General features: G+C 45.1%; 1 protein-coding gene across 6 annotated transcripts in view; it reads left to right on the top strand.

Annotated features, from left to right (window-relative positions):
* The window catches only part of IL6ST (interleukin 6 cytokine family signal transducer), a 477,893-nt gene that overhangs the window by 169,839 nt on the left and 286,814 nt on the right, over window positions 1–21,240 (top strand). For all 6 annotated transcript variants that reach the window (XM_069222264.1, XM_069222292.1, XM_069222274.1 and 3 more), the window contains one exon: window positions 14,836–14,995. In XM_069222264.1, coding sequence (XP_069078365.1) covers window positions 14,836–14,995 — 160 coding nt within the window. The remainder of the gene's footprint in view (window positions 1–14,835; window positions 14,996–21,240) is intronic.

Below are 21,240 nucleotides of genomic sequence, written 5' to 3'. Positions count from 1 at the left end.
ATTCATGAGGGGGGCTGCGCAGCCCCCTCCAACAAAAAGAGCCCCTGGGAGGTGGGGGTCTCCAGGGCTGTGCACCCCCATCCCCACCTCCCCCTGCATAGATGTGAACAAATGCTCTGGGTGGGTGGTGGTCCCCAGGGTTGTGGGGTGCCCCCGCATTTATTTTTGGTACACCCAATTGGCTGCAGAGGGGGTCGATTTAACCCCCTCCCCCGTTAAATTACATCTGTGCTTCGGAGAGGTGGCGGGGGGTGGGGTGGGGGGGATGCACGGAAGCTCTCCCTGCATTACAGTGAAAAATGCCCCTGGGGCTTCTAGAATACGAAGTGCGGGAGCCTGGCCTTAGTTTTAGTTTTTTTTAAATATTCACCTGATTTGCAGCGAATCGCAGTGAAAATAAAAAAAATAAAAATGCTTTTCAGCCCTGCCCGTGGTCCAATTGGGACCTCCGCACCGGAGCTTAAGGGGTCAGGGTGTCTCCACCCTGGCCCCATTTTTTTATGTTTGTTTTGTTTTTTGTTTTTCACATTTTTTAGTGGGACTCGGCTGAAGCAGAGTCCCAAAATGGCTGCCAACACTTCCTGTTTTGAAGTGTTGACAGCCAGTCAGAGCTGTCCATTTCCCTGCACAAGCTCAGCATTATTTGCGAAGTCATCGTGGCCAGAGATGTACAAATGTGGATTTCCTTTAATAAATCAGAAACTACTGAATGGATGTACGCCAAATAAGTAAAAGCGTAATCTGTGTACCGAAAGTTAGCTTTCTGCCAAATTTGGTGTAATTCCGTCCAGCGGTTTGGGCTGTAGTTGTGTCTAAAGGTCCTATGGAAATTAACATTGGGAAACACAACTTTTGACACCCTCGCACCCTGTTTCTTGGCACCCGCTTGATGGATCACCCCGAAACGTGCTATGCACAACAAGAATCACTGAAAGACTTTTTTTGGGGGGAAAGTTTCATGAAAATTCATCAAACGGTGACAAAGATTTAGGGAAGTCAATATAACTTTTTCTATGGAAACATGGCTCTAACTAGAACTACCTAGTGGTGACCGCCACTAGGTAATATATACACATATATAAACCATATATATATATATATATATATATATATATATATATATACATATATATATATACATATATATATACCTAATGCACTATACTCTAAATATATTTATATATACACTAAAAAAGGTTACAGGGAGTCAGTTCGCAAACATAAGGACAGAGCGTCCTTGTAGTATCTAGTATTGTGACTGATGAAGAGGGATTGGAGATAATGTCTTTTGATCTACAGAGTAAAAAACAAAGTAACATAAAATGTGTGACCGATTCATTGCCCCCAACTCACTGCTGCAGGTAGATGAGCTGTTGTCCCTATTAGTCCAAGGGCTGGTGTACAATTTCACTTGCAAATTTCCTATTCTAATTTGGATATAAGGCTCTTTTTATTTCTAGATAGAACTTGTCTAAATAGAGTTCAAACACATAAAGAGACCTGCTAACAGTTTCCCTTCAAGGTGACTAGTTATGTAATCAGGTTCAAGTATCCCCTATTAGTGAGGTGTAGACAGTGTCTAGGAAGCCAGGGGTCTCTAGGAGTAGCTGTGGATGAGCAGCCAAGACTTATCTAGGAGATATGCAAAGCTTATGCAATACCACTACAGTCACACAGCACTTAAACACATGAAAGAACCACATAGTGTTACAAAAATAAAGGTACTTTATTATAGTAACACAAATAATAAAGTAGTGATTAGGCGTACTCCAATAGGAGGTAAGTAAACACACTATTATGTACACGTTGGAAGTCAGTGATTAGAATAGAAAGCAATAGCAAATAGTAAAAACAATAACGAGTAGTGAAGGCCCTAGGGGGAGACCAAACCATATACTAGATAAGTGGAATACACTCCCCCTCCCAAGGAAGTGGAATCGGTAGAGTGGAGCCGGAGGAACTAGGAGCCCCAGAAGGTAAGTACCAGGGTGCCCCCAGCAACCATGAGAGAAGAGGTAAGTACCTGGTTTCCCTCCCAACCCACAGGAGAGCTCTGGAAAAAGGACTGCAAGTCCCAGACAAGACTGGAAGAAACCAAAGGTGGATCCTGACAGAAGAAGACATTTAAAAGAAGGGGACCAAGTCCAGTTCGAGTTGGGATTGTCCGGCTGTGGCAGGGGCCACTACCCACCCTTCTGTGGCTGCAGGACCAAGTCGATGAGAGTCAGCAGTGCAGCACAGGAGCAGAAGATGGGTTCCAGAAGTGATGTAAGTGATGTCCAACGTTGGCGGTCGTGATACAGTCAGTCAGTGGTGCTGGAAAACCACCAACAAGCCTTAGCAAATGCAAGAGTCGGAGAAAAAGGTTTTGCAAGGCTAAAGAGGACCAGCAAGGCCCAGAGGACTTGACCCAAGAAGGGGAGTCGGAAGTGACCCTCAACAGCAGCTGGGAGACTCACAAGAAGAGAAGGCAGCCCCCACAGGTGACCCACTGGCAGCAGGCACAGGAGTCGTAGTGAGGCCCATTCAGCACACCTGAAGAGGAGTCACACGTGGCTGGAGCAGCAGGAAAGCGTGCTGGAGGCCGGGGCTACACTGAGCTTGAAGATCCTTTGAAGGAGGAACAAACAAGCCGTGATAGCTGTGCACAGGGCTACTGTCCTGCAAGGAGAAGCAAGGGCTTACCATCTCCCAAGTTTAGACAGCTGGTAGAGAGGACCAAGGGGGACCACTCAAGACCACCACCTGTGATGCAGGATGCACGCAGCCGGTTGTCGTTACAGTTGGTGCCTGTGAATGCAAGGGAGTGACTCCTCCACTCCAAGGGAGATTCTTTCTTACTTCTTGTGCAGGCTGAAGACTCACCACCCCCAGAACATGAACAGGCAGGGAAATGTTGCAGTTGCTGGAAGGAGCCGGAGAAACAATATTGCACAGCGAAGTCGTCACCGGAGTTGCAGATTGTCGGTTCCTGGAGGGTCCAGTTGCAGTCCCGGTGGCCAGAAGATGAAGTAAACGATGCAGAGGAGTCTTGCTCGAAACCTGCATGTCGAATCTGAAGACCCACCCGGGAGGGAGACTCTAAGTTGCCCAGGAAGGAGGATTGGTCACCTAGTAGGAAGACCACCTATCAGGAGGGGGCTGTGACGTCACCTGCCCAGGGCCTTCTGCCCACCTAGGATTCGAGATGGCAGAATCAAGTGCCCACCTGGAGGATCTCTGGGCACCACCCCTAGGGTGGTGATGGACAGGGGAGTAGTCACTCCACTTTCCATTGTTCAGTATCGTGCCAGAGCATGGACTGGTGCAAACTGGTTTATGAAAGGAGAGCACCAAATGTGCCCTTTAAAGCATACCACTGGCTTGGGGAGGCTACCCCGCCCAAGCCATGTAACACCTATTTCCAAAGGGAGAGGGTGATGCTTCCCTCTCCCATAGGAAATCCTTTGTTCTGCCTTCTTCTGCTTGAGCTGGTCAAGCAGCAGGAGGGCAGAAACCTTTCTGAGGTGTAGCAGCAGCGCGGGCTGCCTGGAAAACTCTAGAAGACTGGAGGGAGCAATCTTGGGGATACTCTATGGAGCCCCCAGAGTGCATGGGATCATGCTGGCAACAGTAATGGGGTATGATTCAGCTATGTTTGATACCAAATATGCTCAGGTTCAGAGTTGCCATTATCTAGTTGGACACAGGTGTCCAGTACACTGGTAAAATGGCTTCCCTGCACTTACAAAGTCCAGGGAAATGGTGCTGGAGTTCATAGGGGCACCTCTGCTCATGCAAGGGTGCCCTCACACACAGGTACCTGAACCCTGCCTTTCTGGACTAGGAGGGCCTGCCACAGGGGTGACTTACAGTGACCTGTAGTGAAAGGGTGCATGCAGGCACCCTTGTCTGCAAAATGTGTCTGCAGTGGCAGGCCTGCAGACACATTTTTCATGGGCTCCCATGGGTGGCACAATACATGCTGCAGCCCATGGGGAATCCCTGGTGCTCCTATGCCCTGGGAACCCAAGTACCATATACTAGGGACTTATATGGGGGCACCAGTATGCCAGCTGTGGGGTGTGCTAAGTCCTAAACAACCACATTTAGAGGGAGAGAGCACAGTCACTGTGGTCCTGGCTAGCAGGATCACAGTGAGCACAGTCAAAACACACTGACAGCAGGCAAAAAGTGGGGGTATCCATGCCAAAAAGAGGGTACTTTCCTACAGTCAGGCTCTCAGGATTGGACCTGACCTCAGAGCAGCCTGTAGAATTCAACAAGACGGCTAGATAGTTGTACCAGGGGAATTGGCTAACTCTGCATTTTACCATAGTTCACATACAATTTTCAAGCATTTGCAAAGCATAGGCTTACTCCATATTCTTAGAGTATAAAAGAGGTTGAAGTGCTACATATTGCTCAACAGAGACCCAGCTTAAGCCTAAGTTATCCTTTGGGGTCCCTGGGCAAAGATTGAGGACACAACAAAAAAACTGGTTCTCTGATTTTATCAGGCTCTTGGGCTTTTTGACAACCCATAACTCCCAAGCTCCAATTTGGAAATCGTTGTCCCCAGTGTTGGCACATCTGGCCCAAGATGCTCGTTATAGGCATGATGTACAGAAGTATTTGCAAATCCTGATTCATATAATCAAGACTTGGGAACATTTGAGCGAGCAGATGGCTGCAGGAAATCCACTATATGTCCAGATATGAAACAGTCATAAAAAGTGAGAAAATTAGACCTGCGCTCATACGTGTTTGATGCCTTTTTAGGTCGAGCGCCCAAGTGCTTTCTGACCTGTTGTCTGTCTGTGGGCTTTTAACCACACCCATCTCATGCCCACCATTTTCACTCATTCGTGGGCTTGCCTTTAAAAAAAATCCTGTGATATCATTGGTAAATGCTTTACGTTTGTCCCACCTTGGGGTGGCTTTGTCACCGCCTTGCAGACTGACCCTGGTACGTGGATAATTGCACGATTGCCAAAACACTTCAGCATGGGCTAAGTATTTTTTTCTTTTGTCTCTCCCCTTCGTGCTCCATGGCAACCATGGCCCTCACAGCACCAACAGCATGAACTCCTTCGGCAGTATTGGAACACTGGTCACATTGTTCACACAGTTACCTTATCAGTCATTTCTTTTTGTGCTCTCCTTTGCGCTCAATACCTTTCCCAAAAACACGTGTAATTGATAAATGCTTTACTAAAAAAACACAGAAATCCTCAAGGCAGCTCTCCTGGCACACCAGGAGAGCCAATACTACAATATTCACTCAGAAAACTCGCCCCATAATGCTTTGCAAGCATTCGATTCACAACATTTTTACCCATTACTCAGCCTGTGGTGGTCCTGGGACAATAGGACCACCACCCAAACATTCAGCAGGACACAGTCTTTCTGTTAGGTCATCTATGAGTCTCCACACTAGGTTAGTGAGGACCCCAAAATAATAACCCCTCCCACTGTTCAGTCCCTTTGAGCTCTCCTATGGCTAGAACTTTTGTTTTACAGCTGGGCGTTGTTTGTGTTCTAAGGGCCTTAGTATTGCAGTAGGCTTGCTAGGTCTGACTTGCATATGGGCTAAATATATGGTACACACTACATTACATTCTGCCTTTGTGTTTCCATGTGGTTATGATATTTAGGGGCTAACTATACAGTTACATGACCATGTTTCTTACAAATGCTGTTTTTAGTGTAGTGTCCTCTAGGGGCTGTTCTGAGCATTGCAGTCAACATACTAGAATATTTGCTGCACTCGGTCACCCCATAATGCTTTGCAAGGCATTCTTTTACAAAAACATTTTTGCTCATAACTCAGCCTGTGGTGGTCGTAGGACAGTGGGACCACCTTTGTTCAGCAAAGCGTGCTCTTTCTGTCTAGATCATCACTGGGGCCCCACCTTAGGTTAGTGGGGACCCCAAAATAATAACCCTGCCCACCATTCAGTGTACTTTTTAATCTTTCTCATGTCTGGAGCTTTTGTTTTACAGCTGAGAGAATTTATGTTTTAAGGGTCTTGTTTGTAATATTGCAGTAGCCTGGCTAGCCCTGAAAATGTGAAATGCACTATGTCCTTTAGGGCATACATATATGGTTAAACTGCTTTACTTTCGGTCATTTTATTTTCACGTGGTTATGACGTCTAGGGGCTAGCTATATGGTTACAAGACCATGTTTCTTACAAATTCTATTTTCATTGTGGTGTTCTCTAGGGGTTGTTCTGAGCATTACAGTTTAATGCCTAAGGTTTATCTCAGATAAAGGTTTTTATTGGGTTTATATGATAATTGTATATGTTTTATTAATCTCTTCTTATTGCTGTATCGACCATGGCTCAGGCCAGCTTAACATCCTTATTTCACTATGACTGTTTGAACACTTGATATGTTTGGGTGACCCTTCTAGTTTATTTTTCCCATTACTCATCTTGGGACTTGTGTAAGCCAGCCAGCAACTCTGATGGTGGGGTGGTGAAAGTGGTATTCTATTGGAATTACCATGGCAGATTTAAATTAGGATGTTAAATGCCAACATTTTCATTTTGGGCTGCAGATAGCGGAAGAATGTAAATGGAAGTGCTTTAGTTATATGCAGGGCCACTGGAATTATGTGCAGAAAAATACCGAATTTTGAGGCATGGTTGACAAATTTATGTGGCAAGAAAAATAGAGTTATGAATTTACAACGCCAAATAGCTCAAGCAGATGTGAGACCCATTGCATTGCAACTGCTTTTTTCTTGCTTGACTTTACTCCCTTCCTGGTTTCCTCCCTTTAAAACATTGCCACGTTTTTTTAGCAGAAGGTATGATTTTCTGCTCACATTCACACATCACCTCCTCTTTCCTTTCTACGTCCCTTATTAATGGAAACCGTGTGATACCAGCCTTTCCCTAATCATTACAGTTTCATGGACAACCTAGCAATATCAAATGTGAGGTTACACGTGTTCCCCACTAATCTGGGCACTTGGTACTTAGTTTATGTTGAACTGTTGCCTCCTTAATTGTCCAATTAGCTTGGTTGAACATTTAAGGCCTAACAGTCAGATAATGCTCAACTTGAGAGTTGCTCCACTGCATGGTGTTATACCAGTAAGAGGGTTCACTATGTTAGATGTTAGCCACTGACCTAACACTTCCATCTTTGGGTTAAGAGTTTGAATCCTGAGAGGGGCACTGGATCGTTCTTTCACAGTGGAGGAAAGTCTAAGCTGACTCAGAGGTCTCTGCTGGCTCTGAAGGTCACTTTACTGATCTTCTATGGTCACTACAATGAGTACTGAGTGTTGTTAAATTGGATGATCATAGCACAGTACTGCATTATCTCTGTAATGCACCACTCACAGACACATACACCCAGCTCATGTACAACACACATGCATTGTGCAGCACTGCATACCAAATGTAGGCCAAAGATGAGCTAAGCCCACAGCAGCAGAACTTGAAATGAGTGAGCGTGTAGGCCTCACTCCAGTATCACAGATAGAAAGAACCTGCTCCTACTGATCACTACACAGGATACTGCTGCCACTGTTCTACTGCTGCTTAGCTCCTGGTACAGGCAATAGCCTTTCACCACTATGAGGATAGCGCTTTGTGCACCCATTCTAGTCCAACAAGACCACAATCTGTGAGACAGGCCTATGTCATGGCGCACATGCATGATCGGTGTTTGGCAAAGCCGGATTGGAGATTTTTGTATCTCAAACGTCTAGTATAATCATCAAACAACAAACACCCCGTCATTGGTTGTACGAACCTTTGCTAGTCGACAAGGAGAGATAAGGAGCTGTAATTTACGTTCATTACCATTTACAATGAAGTAATTGGGGCTTCACAGGAACTGACAAACCGATTTGGTGTCAGTCTTAGGGGTTTATTAACAAACTAATTCAATTATTAGTTCAGAAAATATTTAACGTTTTAGTCATCATTTTTACAGATTCAAATAATCCAAAAGTGGATATTTCAAAACAAGATAAAATACCATATTGGTCAGAGTTACAAATAGAATAGAGAAAAATGCCACAAGTATCTTCCATAAAGGAAATTCCCTAATCTAAATTAATTGGGTATTTGGGCATAAACAAGCAATTATCCTAAAGGTAATGTCAGTTTCAGAAACCCAAATGAAGGGCGCTGATCAGAGAAATAGAATGTATAGGCATGAAGCCTGAGCATTCAAGCAGTGGAGAGAAGCAGAGGCTGGAAAGGTATTCTCAGCTAATGTTCAACAAGGATCTCGAAGATCTACAGCAAGCTCTCCAAGGGTCTCTGTGCTAGAAATGGAAAACAGCTGTGCACTGATCTAAGAAATACACATAAATATAATTTGATCAAGACATCAATTGGCAACACATCTATCTTTCTCTTCTTTCGCGAACCAGTCTCCATCAAACTCTGGGAGCAGGCAAAAGTCCCAGTTTCTCATGGCTTTACAATGGGCTATGCAACTATGTTCTTGGTTTGTTTCTTTGAACAAATCTTGTGGATCAGGCAGTTCTTCCAATGAGTTAGTGCTTCATGCCATCTCCTGCCCTGCGGGTGAGACCTCACTATCAGTTGTCTAATACATAACAAATTCCTATTCATTAGCTTTAGGAACGTTTCTCAGTTCATTTTTAAAAACTCACTTCTAATAACTATATTGCAAAAGCATGATGTGGTGGTGCACAATCATTTACAGTCAGCATATCACTAATGTGATGGGCACAAGCTTTTCAACTAACGTAGTTTTACTGATAAAACTATATAGTGTATAAACAATAATGTCCAGAAATTAGGTTTCAGAAAAATACTTACATTTGCACATCACCAAGTAACGTTTTTCGTCATACAAAAAGATTGGCTTTATAACTAATTAAATATATTTTGAAATGTTTGTACAGTTCACTTATTATATTGGCTATTTAAATGTTTTGTGTTAGAAAAAATTCCAACAGCCTTTCATTTCACATTCTTTGTACAGCACCAGTATTGGTGAGTTCACTCTACAAAACCCTCTAACTTTGCAGTCAGAGAAAGAAAAGTAATTGTAAGAACACATACTGACTTTTGACCTGTTTCTGAACACAGAGCAAATATGACAAGATAAAGACAAGATTTAAATGCATCTTCATTGCTCATTCACTTTCTTAGTGAACAGAGTATTTGTTCTTTGTAATGGCCCTGTAGGCCATAAAAATAGCTGACCCTTGTCAAAGCGTGTGGGCAAGTAGATTTCTCGAGTCCAGTATAGGATAATCGCATAAAGAGTGGTTTATTCAGCATTGAAGTTGTTACTTTTCAGTTTGCTGCTTTTAGTTTGCAAAAATGAGAAATTCTGAAACAAAAATCAGCATTAGGGATCCAGGCATCAGCACAGTTGGGACGCTCATTGCAGGGATGCACATCCATTACCATGCATAGGACTGTTGTGTTCCACAGCGGTTGTATTGGGCTGTTTGTGGCATGCGTGCTACTGTGGGCGTAAAGGTTGTGGAAGAGAGAGCAGTGTTTTTTACTGACAAAAATGCATAGTTTCATTTAGTTTGTATAGGGTATGCCATGCTTCTCATTCAGTGTTACTTAGTACCTACATTCCAAAAAAAGAGACTAAAGCTTCTGTAAGCTACTCCATTTTAGGATATCACAGATATCACAGAAGCTCCATTCATATGCGTCAGGTACCTATTCTGGACTTTTTCTGAATCAGTTTCTGAACTGCCTCACTTCAGGGTTTCTAACGAACATATTAAGGACCATGTTTTTCAAGCATCTAAGTTCCGGAATTAAGAAAAGTTAACTTCAGATATAATCATGAATCTTAGCAGACTTGTAAACAGGTAACAGTGCACAGGGCATGTAATGCTTCTAAGGCCAATCTGGCATGTTACTTGAAGGGAGTACCAGTTTCCTTGATTCGCCCAGTTTTCAGTTACTTTTGAATGGAAGTTATTTGATATTGAACGATAAAGGATGTTGTGGAATGATACATTGACCTGTTGTAATAATGTGCTTTTTTCTCCTGCACACAAGATAAGAGTAGCCAGCTTGTGGGCTTTCATGTCGGTCTTTAATGTTAATTTTGACAAGCCGAGCAAGATCAAAAGCCCTATTGTTAGAGATAAATGTGGCACTTGTACCTGGGCATGAAACAGTTGAACTGGAAGTTGCAAGGTCGTCCTCTGAATTAGTCGCTGGTAAACACAAACTTTCCCTGACATTTTGCTGAGGTTGTGTAGGAAGCTGGCTCAGTATTTACTATATCAAAATGAGATATAGTGTGCACAGAGTCCAGGAGTTCCCCAAGAGGCTTGACAGAAGCAGTAATATATAATACTAATGCTCTGTTTGTGAAAGTGTGGTCGAACAGTTAGGCTTATCAGAGGGTAGTGTTAAGCATTTGTTGTACACACACACAAGCAATAAGTGAAAACACGTACTTCATGACTCCAAGCCAATAGGTTTTTATATAGAAAAAATATTCTTGTGTTCATTTATTTTTAGAACCAGAAGATTCATTTAGCAGGTAAGTACATTACATGAAATATATTTTGCATAGTAATACTTAGGACTTTGAATAGATTCAATATTGTACACCATTTTCTTTAAAATGGCAAAAAGCTATTTTAAAAGTGGACACTGTGCAATTTTCAAAAGTTGCTGGCGGAGGTAAGTAAAGTACAGTTTCTGAGGTAAGTACAACACTTACGGGTTCAGGCTCCAGGGCATAGGTAGCCCACAGTTGGGGGTTCAAGGCAACCCCAAACACCCAGCGCGAGCAACACGGGTCCGGTCAGTTGCACAGGTCAAAAAGGAGCCAAAATAACATGGGCGCCTTTTGGAGACAGGGGGTACTCCAGTTCCAGTCTGCTTGCAGGTAAGTACCCAAGTACCCACGTTGTCAGAGGGCAGACTGGGGGGGGGGGTTATTTGGAGGAGTACTGAAGGGGCCCCAAGTAGAACTCTATGGGGGAACCCGGGGGACACTTAGGCGCAGCAGGCAGGGTACAGGGGGGCTTCTCGGGCAAGCCACTGACTGGGCTGCCTGCTGGTCGTTACTGCACCGGTGGTTGGTTTTTCACAGGCCTGGGGACTGCAGGTGCAGTGCTTCTCCAGGCGTCGGATATCTTTGTCCCGGGCAGTCACGGTCAGGGGGATCCGCGGGATTCCCTCTGCAGGCATCATTGTGGGGGTGCAGAGAGGTCAGCCCAGGGTCGACACGTCGTCGGTGTTGCCTGGCGGTTCTCTCTGGATAGTTGGTTTCTCTGGACATGGGCCAGGGGCGTCGGGTGCAGAGTGGTGGGGACTTGCGCTTCTGGAGTGAGGTGGGAGTCCCTTTAAAGATGGATGTCTTTTCTTCTGGTTGGGCAGAGCCGCTGCCCACGTGAGTTCTTGGTCCTCTGTGTTGCAGGTAGTCCCCTGGAAGCTTTTCAGGGGTCGCTGGTCCTGTAGAAAGCATCGCTTTACAGTTTCAGGGTCATTGAAGCAGGAGACAGGCCGGTAGGGCTGGGGCCAAGTCAGTTGTCGTCTTCTTCTCTGTGAGGTTTTCAGCTCAGCAGTCCTTCTTCTTGTGAGGTAGTTAGGAATCTGATCATCTGGGTTTAGCATCGCCCCTAAACAGTAATTCTATGGGTGTGTTAGGGTCAAGGTGCAGTAGCCAATGGCTACTGTCCCTGAGGGTGTCTACACCCTCCTTGTGCCCACTCTCTCTTGGGGGGGAGGCCACACCCCTATCCCTATTAGTCCTACTCCTCCAAAGCAAGATGGAGGATTTCTCAAGGAGGTGGTCACTTCAACTCTGGTCACCTTAGGGGTGGACCTGGCTGGAGGGGTGACTCCTCCTTGTTTTTCTCATTATCCCTCTGGTCTTGCTGCCAAAAGTGGGGGCTCATCCGCTGGGGCGGGCATCTCCACTGGATGGAGTGCCCTGGGGGCATTGTAACACCAGGCCTGCTAGAGGGGTGACTTACCTATGCCACAGGCTGTGTGTTGTGTGCATGGCACCCTGAGGGGGATGCCATGTCGACTTTTCCTTTTTCTCCCCACCTACACTCACAATCTGCAATGACAGTGTGCATGCGTTGGGTGAGGGGTCCCTCAGGGTGGCACAACACATGCTGCAGCCCTTAAGGGCCTTCCCTGGTCACAGGGCCCTTGGTACCACTGGTACCTTTTACAAGGGACTTATCTGTGTGCCAGGGGTATGCCTATTGTGGAAACAATGGTACATTTTTAGTGAAACAACGCTGATACTGGGGCCTGGTTAGCAGGGTCCCAGCGCACTCTGCCAAGTCAGCATCAATATCCAGCAAAAGTAACAGCAACAAGGAGCAATTTTCCTACAGGTTGAGTCACATCTTTGATTCTTCTAACACCATGGATGTTGTACACCTTTTTTAAAGCGTCTGCGTCTGGCTTGGTCAGCACGTTTCAGACTGCTTTGGAGTGATACCATCTTTTATACAGTTTGTTTTCAAGTGTATTTAGAGGCATGTCACTTGTGTTATTCCTGATTGGTGGTATTTTGGTTCTATTTTTGCTGCTCCGCAGTGGATGTCCAACCTCAAGACCAAATGATGATGGAACTATTGCACGTCCAGCTGTGTTGTGAACATATGATACAGTACATTGGAGTATTTTTGCTGGAGGAACTAAATGAGACCTGGGACCTGTCTTTTTTTACCAGTGTGGTTCTATTGTGTGCAACTTGTGTTCTGATGTCTTTAGTGCCCTTTCCTGTGTGCGCTTGACATTTGTCTTGCAACGCAATTAGTACAATCTATGGACATGGATCTGCAGCTGTCCCCATTGAAGGTTCATTTCCGGTGAAGGCCCATGGGGCTGCCATTGCGTAAGGGTGATCTCTAGGAGCCATTTGTTTCTTTAGAAAAGAATGCCAAAACTCCAGGATTCTTTAATATTGGCTCTCTTACTGCTCGCACTGTAGAGGATGCAACAACCTATGCATCAGCTGAGGGCTCCAGCCATATTTGTGACTTTGTTTTGCTCACCAACCCCATTCTGAGTTTTGTCTGCGGTAGAATGTTCTGTTCTGGATTCCATTGACACTGACAGTGTGGATGACATTTTGGAAGCCTCCTTTTATTTAATATTGGGCCTTGTTTTTATCAATTTGTTTTAATTGATGTTATGGTTTTTAACTGACAGATTTTAATGTCTTGTTTACTTTGCTTGTTGGAGTGAACATTGCATTCCTTTTTAGCATAATTTGTTGGGAAGTGTCCTTTCACGGTCAAAGGGAGGGTGTTGTGAGACCTTCCTGGGCCCAAGGTGGTTCTCTATTTTAGCTCAGTTTGATATTTTACATAATTTAGCTGACATTTTATGTTCTTTATGCTTGCATGGTATAGTTCAGGGAATACATCGTACATGCTACTTGTTTTAGTTAGCCTTTCTTGACATGTAATCTGTACACTCTGTTCAAGGCTAGGAATACAGTGCAAGATATCCTAGTGCTCACCCCTTCGGAGACAGCTTCTAACATCTAGACATATTGCATCAGAGCTGCGCCTCTAACACAGTGTGGCTTTGATTATAAAAACGGTGCAATGACCCGGAGGGTGCAGAGGAACACTCATGCCCCTACTGTTCTGGAATAAATGCTGTGTTCGATATGCAGCTCGCCTGACGCTGATCTTTCATCAGACAGAGAAGGATTGCCAGCTCCACTCTAGACTGGCTCCCTGGTTCAGCTTTCCAGGTATGGGAGTCTCAAGCTATCCTATTAGATCGGGCAGAGGGTACACCCGCTATTTTCTCAGATTGTAGATGGAGCTAGGTAGGAACATATAGTTTGTAGATCTTCATGATTGGACTGTTTATTCTTTTCACCATGTTAGTAATGCTGGTTACAATCCTTTGATTCATCTGTCAATTAATCACAGCTCCAACCCTCCATATAAGCATGTTGTTCCGATAAATGTTCGAAAACCTTTATTCGTATCTTTCTTGTGTTTACCCTGGCATGCATGAGTAAAACAACGAAAGGGGTAAGATCTATTTCCACGACTCATTTGGGAGTCAGAGTGTCATATTCGAGGTTGCTGTAATCATCTGTTATCCTGGGACGATTTGGGATTCAGGTGAGGCACTGTGAGCTTGCTAGGAATTGGGTTGGTAGTTTCTGATGGTATAGATGGACTCAGTCCTCTCGTCCTGAAATTCTACCGCCCTAATAAGCAGTCACCCTTTTAATGGGAGCTGCATAACAATAGGGAGTGGTGTGTTTTATGAGTACAAGGTTATGCGATTTCACAGACTTTTATGAACTAAAACAGTGGTTCCCAACCTTTTCACATCTGTGGACCCCCACTTTATCATTACTGGAACCCGGGGACCCCCACTGAATCATTATTGGAATCCGGGGACCCCCTACTAAGCCATTACTGAAAGCTGGGGACCTAATCTGTTAATTTTAGTTTATTTTCTGAGCAGCCGCGGACCCCCTGAGAAGGCTTTGCGGACCCCCAGGGGTCCCCGGACCACAGGTTGGGAACCACTGCACTAAAACATAAAACACAGGTTGACAAAAAATTAAACTGGCGCCTTAGTTTGCCTCTCTTAGCACATATATGCCAGACCTGTTGTCATTCTCAATGTTTGTTACTCATTTTTTAAAATTGTGACATTTTATAATTTTAAACTGCATTAAATGTACTCAATTATGACCTTTTTGATGATTTTTATGTGAGTAAATGTATTGTACCTCTAACATAAGGGTAACTTGTTGCTAAATTTCTAGAAAGGCACACTTCTTGAAAGAAGCTTTGCGAATCAGGCCTGAAGTGTTGCCATTAAGATCCATGTCACTGTGTTTTTATCTTTTGCTTTGCAGGTGCCGCCTGAAGATACAAGTTCAAAGAAAACCTCATTCACGCTACAAGGGCTGAAGCCTTATACAGAATATGTTGTTTCGTTGAAGTGTATGAGAAGTGATGGTCAGGGCTTCTGGAGTGATTGGAGTACAGAGAGGAGTGTTGTCACAACTGAAGCTAGTAAGTAGCATCTTAACAGATCTTTTGTGGTATATGAATTCAAAAGTCCTGACTTTCTCTAGTCATGTCTTCCTACTTTAAATTGTTCACCTGATTAGCTCAGTAGCAAATTCTAGATTTATAGATTATACCTGTATGAAACACATATTTTAAAATGCCTGGCTGTTTGAATCCAAACTAATGTATTGCATGATACTTCTAAATCTTGCTCAATACTATTATATATCGATGTCCATAAAGAAGCACATCATTACCTTCAAACTAGGTGTGTCCAGCATAGGTCTAATAGGTCTAGGGAGGCCAGGACTAACTTTATGATAATGCATGATTAATCTAAACAGAACCTATTTACTTAGTGTTTTTTCCTGAGTACATGGCATGGAGCCGATCCTTGTGCACCAGGTTTGACATGTTTTAAAACAATACAACACGCTCATGTCGTTAAAGCACTTGATGCTCTCAATAGTCAGTGATTGTTCTGTATATTTCCTGATACCCCCTTTATGTTGAAGTCATTGAAGTGTGCAAGTAGTCTGCATAGTACCTGATGTTTCAGCTGTCCTTATCGAATGGACTGTGCTCAAGTGGCATGTCAGTATGAGGCAGGCTTATATTTTTTCACACTGAACCACCACCTAATTCCTTGGGAGCCCTAATAATCTATATATACATCCTGTAAAGGTGTCATCTGGACTGCCCTTATAACATATGTATGTATGTTTTTTGTGGGTGCCCTGACAGGCTGTTGCTCATTTTAAACATTTGTTTGTCCCCCAGATGGGGGTTGGTTGCCTGGCGGATACGCATAGTTCTGTGCCCCAGTAAAGAGACCTGTTATGATTTTTTAATAACCTTAGAAAAAAAATCCAGCAAGATCTGACTCCTTGCTGGAGCACAGATGAACACGTTTGACCTAGCAAGAGCCTCACACTTTGGGTTATTAATTAATTTATTTAGAATGGTGCACACAATTGTGTAGCGTTTGTAGTTTTATCAAAATCCCATGATACCAGGAGCCAATAATCTAGCTGTGGTTTGCACTGTTTGTCGCTCTGCACTCACCATGAATTATTTGTTAACGGACACATTAATGAATATGGATTTGTGGTGAATAAAAACTTTATATTTTGGAATTTTCACCCAATCTGAGTTTAGGAACAGACCCTCTTCTCATCCATTCTCAATTCTGGCATGCCAGTAATTTGCAGTGTTTTTATACCAAAGTATAGACAAATTAAATATCCAATCTCAAATGTCATGACATGTGTTCCCACACTTATCCAGGTTATGACAGTACCCCAAATTGTGTGACAGGCTTATCCTCTGAGATAGTAAGGTCTCAGTATGCATGCGACTGTGAAAAGCGTAAAACATAAGTTTAGAATTTGGGTAGCAGAGGTATTTGGATTTGGATTGGATTCAGATCCCAAGAAAAAGTAGCAACCACAGACACTTCTGAAAACTAGACACTTGGGGGAGTCCTTGGTGATGTGGCTTCAGTAGATGCTATTACTTAGTCTTACCCAGGATGAAGTGCAAAAGTTGAACTTTGGTTTAAAAACCGTATTCCCTCACACTTCTGTGATAGAAAGATCTTGGATTTGTGGTGCATAGCAACAGTGCCATCACCCAGTGTTTTCACACTTCTGCGTATAAAACAGTACCTCGCCTATGTGGGCCTGTTCTAATGAACAGGTCCAAATTAAATGAATTCCGTGTATTGTAAATTGTGGCATGTTCCTGTCTTAAGCAATAGGCCAACTCGTGTATGTGGGATCCTTTTTTATTATAAGCCATTGAACATTGGATGATAGGGCTTTTGCTGTTTGCCAGATGTTTTTTGTTACAGAAAAGTGAAGAACTTGTGATTTTATTTTTATCATTACTTTGACATTTGAAGGGCATTATAGGCCATGAGCCAGGACCCCAAATTCAGGCCATTAGTACCACTCGGAGGGTATAGGTTCTAACATGTTTTTGCAAGGTATGGCTGTCTAGAGATGGAAGATGTGTGATAGCAAGTCATCACTCTTTGCCTTTTGTCTGATATTATTGGATTAACAACCATACCCGATTTTTTTTTTCTTCGTATTTTTGATAAATAGCATATACATTCATCATAATATGTGGAAAATAAATCTAGTTTCACCGGGTTGGTTAAATTCAATATAATGTAAAAATAATTATGATTATTAGTTGTAATAATAGCAATATAGTCCTTAAAATATAATAAAACATCATTGTATTCCTCATATATTGATGTGGATTATATGCATAGTTTTCACTTGCAATTTCAAATAATAATTGTCGTATCTTACATAGGCAATGTGTGTCATGAGTGAACATAAACACAATATTAACATTCACATTCATAGTCGTCATCTTCTTTTGAATAGGTGTCATCATTCTCTGCGTCTTTCATTTTCACAGACGGGAAGTCTGCACATGTCAGTGCACTTAAGGTAATTTAGACAGCAGACACGTGTTGGCAGTTTGCAGTTCCTAATTGTAGGGAAATGCCTCTCTTGGCATGATTACCCCCTACCCTTTTGCCTTTTGTTGATGCCAGTTATGATTGAAAGTGTGTTGAGACCCTGCCAACCAGGCCCCAGCACCAGTGTTCTTTCCCTAAACTGTACCTTTGTTCCCACAATTGGCACAGCGCTGGCACACAGAAAAGTCCCTTATAAATGGTACCCCTGGTACTAAGGGCCCTGTGGCCAGGGAAGGTCTCTAAGGGCTGCTGCATGTATTATGCTATCCTTGGGACCCCTCACTCAGCCATTGCATGCTGCCCCACAGCTTGTGTGACTAAGTCACATGGCACTCCCTCAGGGTGCCATGCCCTCAACCCACTGCCTGTGGCCTAGGTAAGTCACCCCTCTAGCAGGCCTTACAGCCCTAAGGCAGGGTGCACTATACCACAGGTGAGGGCATAGTTGCATGAGCACTATGCCCCTACAGTGTCTAAGCCAAACCTTAGACATTGTAAGTGCAGGGTAGCCATAAAGAGTATATGGTCTGGGAGTCTGTCAATTATGAACTCCACAGTTCCATAATGGCTACACTGAAATCTGGGAAGTTTGGTATCAAATTTCTCAGCACAATAAATGCACACTGATGCCAGTGTGGAATTGATTGAAAAATGCACACAGAGGGCATCTTAGAGATACCCCCTGCATGCCAATCCGACTCCTGGTGTTAGGCTGACCAGTTCCTGCCAGCCTGCCACAACCAGATGAGTTTCTGGCTACATGGGGTGAGTGCCATTGACACACTGTGGCCAGGAACAAAGCCTGCACTGGGTGGAGGTGCTTCTCAACTCCCCCTGCAGGAACTGTAACACATGGCGGTGAGCCTCAAAGGCTCATGCCTGTTACAGCACCCCAAGGCATCCCAGCTAGTGGAGATGCCTGCCCCTTCGGACACAGCCCCCACTTTTGGTGGCAAGTCCGTAGGAGATAATGAGAAAAACAAGGAGGAGTCATCCACCAGTCAGGACAGCCCCTAAGGTGTCCTGAGCTTAGGTGACCCCTGCCTTAAGAAATCCTCCATCTTGGTTCTGGAGGATTCCCCCAATAGGCATAGGGATGTGCCCCCCCTCCCCTCGCCACCCTCAATGACAGGTATTGGCTACTGCCCCCCAGACCTAAACATCCCCCAAAATTTAGTATTTATGGGCAACCCTGAACCCAGGAAATCAGATTCCTGCAACCTACAACAAGAAGGACTGCTGATCTGAAAGCCTCTCAGAGACGACGGAGCCGACAACTGACTTGGCCCCAGCCCTACCGGCCTGTCTCCAGACTCAAATATTTGCATATGGCTGGGTCCAAGCTGGGGTGGCATGGTGAGCAAAAGAACAATGGATGAAACCCAGATCTGTGACTGGGGGTGAGTGTTAGAAAAGTTTCATCATCCTTTTGTGTTGCTAAAGTTGCCCAAGTGGGAAGGGTATGCCCAGACGTGGGTCCCTTGCTCATTGTGGCACTGGATTCAAGCTAGCCTAGCTGATGAAGGGTGATGCCCTGAAACCGGTCCTAGGATGCTTGTTTCCGGTTCAAGGAGGACCTGGCCTGGCAGTTCGGGCTGGACTGATCCTATGAGGAGCAGGATCAAGACTGATTTGCATATGGCTGGGTCCAAACTGGGGTAACATGGTGAGCAAAAGAACAATGGGCTTAAACCCAGATCTGTGACTGTGAGTGTTAGAAAATGTTTCAACACTCCGTCCATCATCCTTTTGTGTTGCTCCAGACTCAAAGAACCTGCACAGCGACAAATTCAGCTGGACCAGCGACCTCTGAGGACTTGGAGGACTGACCTGCACCTGAAGGACCAAGGACAGCGGCTCTGTCCAGAAACAGCAACAAAATTGCAACAAAGAAGCAACTTTAAAGAGACTCTCGCTTCCTGCCAGAAGCGTGAGTCTTCACACTCTGCACCCGACGCCCCTGGCTCAAGTTCAGGACAACAAACACTGCACAGATGAGTCCCAGGCGACTCCAGCGACGTGGACATGCTGAGTCGATCCCCCTGCACCCCCACAGCGACGCTGGCAGAGAGGATCCAGAGGCTCCCCCTGACCGCGACTGCCTGGTAACAAAGGAATCTGACACCTGGACCAAGCCCTGCACCCGCATCCTCCAGTACTGAGAGGAAACATCTACCAGTGCAGGAGTGACCAGCAGGCGGCCCTCATCCTAGCCCAGTCGGTGGCTGGCCCGAGAAGCCCCCCGTGCCCTTCCTGCAACGCCAGAGTGACCCCCGTCAGGCGTTGCTGTGGGGGGGTGCAGGGGGGTCGACTCGGGTTACTCACGTTGTTGCAGTCATCTGGGAATCCTCTCTGCAGTGTTAGTTCTCTGGAGCTCGAGCCGGAGGTGTCGGGTGCAGAGTGAGAAGTCTCACGCTTCCGCCGGGAAGAGAGAGTTCTTTGGAAGTTGCTAAAAAGTTGCAAAGTTGTTGCTGTTTTTGAACAGTGCCGCTGTTCTCTAGAGTTTCTTGGTCCTTCAGCATCAGGTTGTCCTCTGAGTCTTCAGAGGTCGCTGGCCCCTGTCAGATGCGTCGCTGTGCAGGTTCTTTGAGTCTGGAGACAGGCTGGTAGGGCTGGGGCCAAGTCAGTTGTCGTCTCCGTCGTCTCTGCGGGGCTTTCAGGTCAGCAGTCCTTCTTGTTGTTATAGGTTGCAGGAATCTGATTTCCTGGGTTCAGGGTCGCCACTAAATACTAAATATAGGGGTGTGTTTAGGTCTGGGGGGCTGTAGCTAATGGCTACTGTCCTGGAGGGTGGCTACAGCCTCTTTGTTCCTACTCCCTGAGGGAGAGGGGGGGCACATCCCTATTCCTATCGGGGGAATCCTCCAATCTCAAAATGGAGGATTTCTAAAGGCAGGAGTCACCTCAGGGCACCTTAAGGGCAGTCCTGTCTGGTGGGTGACTCCTCCTAGTTTTTCTAATTATCTCCTCCAGCCTTGTGGCCAAAAGTGGGGGCAGTGGCCCGGAGGGGCGGGCATCTCCACTAGCTGGAATGCCCTGGGGTGCTGTAACAAAAGGCATGAGCCTTTGAGGCTCACCGCCAGGTGTTACAGTTCCTGCAGGGAGAGTTGAGAAGCACCTCCACCCAGTACAGGCTTTGTTCCTGGCCACAGTGTGACAAAGGCACTCACCCCATGTGGCCAGAAACTCGTCTGGTTGTGGCAGGCTGGCAGAAACTGGTCAGTCTAGCACTAGGAGTTGGACTGGTATTCCGGGGGCATCTCTAAGATGCCCTCTGGGTGTATTTTACAATAAATCCCACATTGGCATCAGTGTGCATTTATTGTGCTGAGAAGTTTGATACCTTTTAAGGGCGTTTATTTTTAAGGCCTTTTCTGCCTATTAGGCAGATCTGCCGAAACCTCTAGGCACCAGGGATCATTTTTTTGTTGTTTTGTTTTTGTTTTTAGAGGTGGGGAGCAACCCCTTAGGCAGGGGTCGCTCCCCTAGGGGGCAAATTAAATTTAGGCCAGATTGGCCTATTTTTATGAAGCCAATCTGCCCCCAAGGGGGAAAGAAACCACTAGACACCAGGGAGTTTTTTTTTTTCTTCGTGAATTTCACGCAAGGGGAGCGACCCCTTAGGCAAGGGTCGTTCCCCTGGGGGGCAAATTTATTTTAGGCCATTTCTGCCCCCCTAGGGGGCAGATCAGCCTATTTTAATTAGGCCGATCTGCCCCCGAGGGGGGCAGAAACCACTAGGCACCGGGGA

This window comes from Pleurodeles waltl, chromosome 1_1, assembly GCF_031143425.1.
Source record: "Pleurodeles waltl isolate 20211129_DDA chromosome 1_1, aPleWal1.hap1.20221129, whole genome shotgun sequence".
NCBI classification, from domain to species: Eukaryota; Metazoa; Chordata; class Amphibia; order Caudata; family Salamandridae; genus Pleurodeles; species Pleurodeles waltl.
This window is presented reverse-complemented; position numbering and strand designations above follow the sequence as displayed.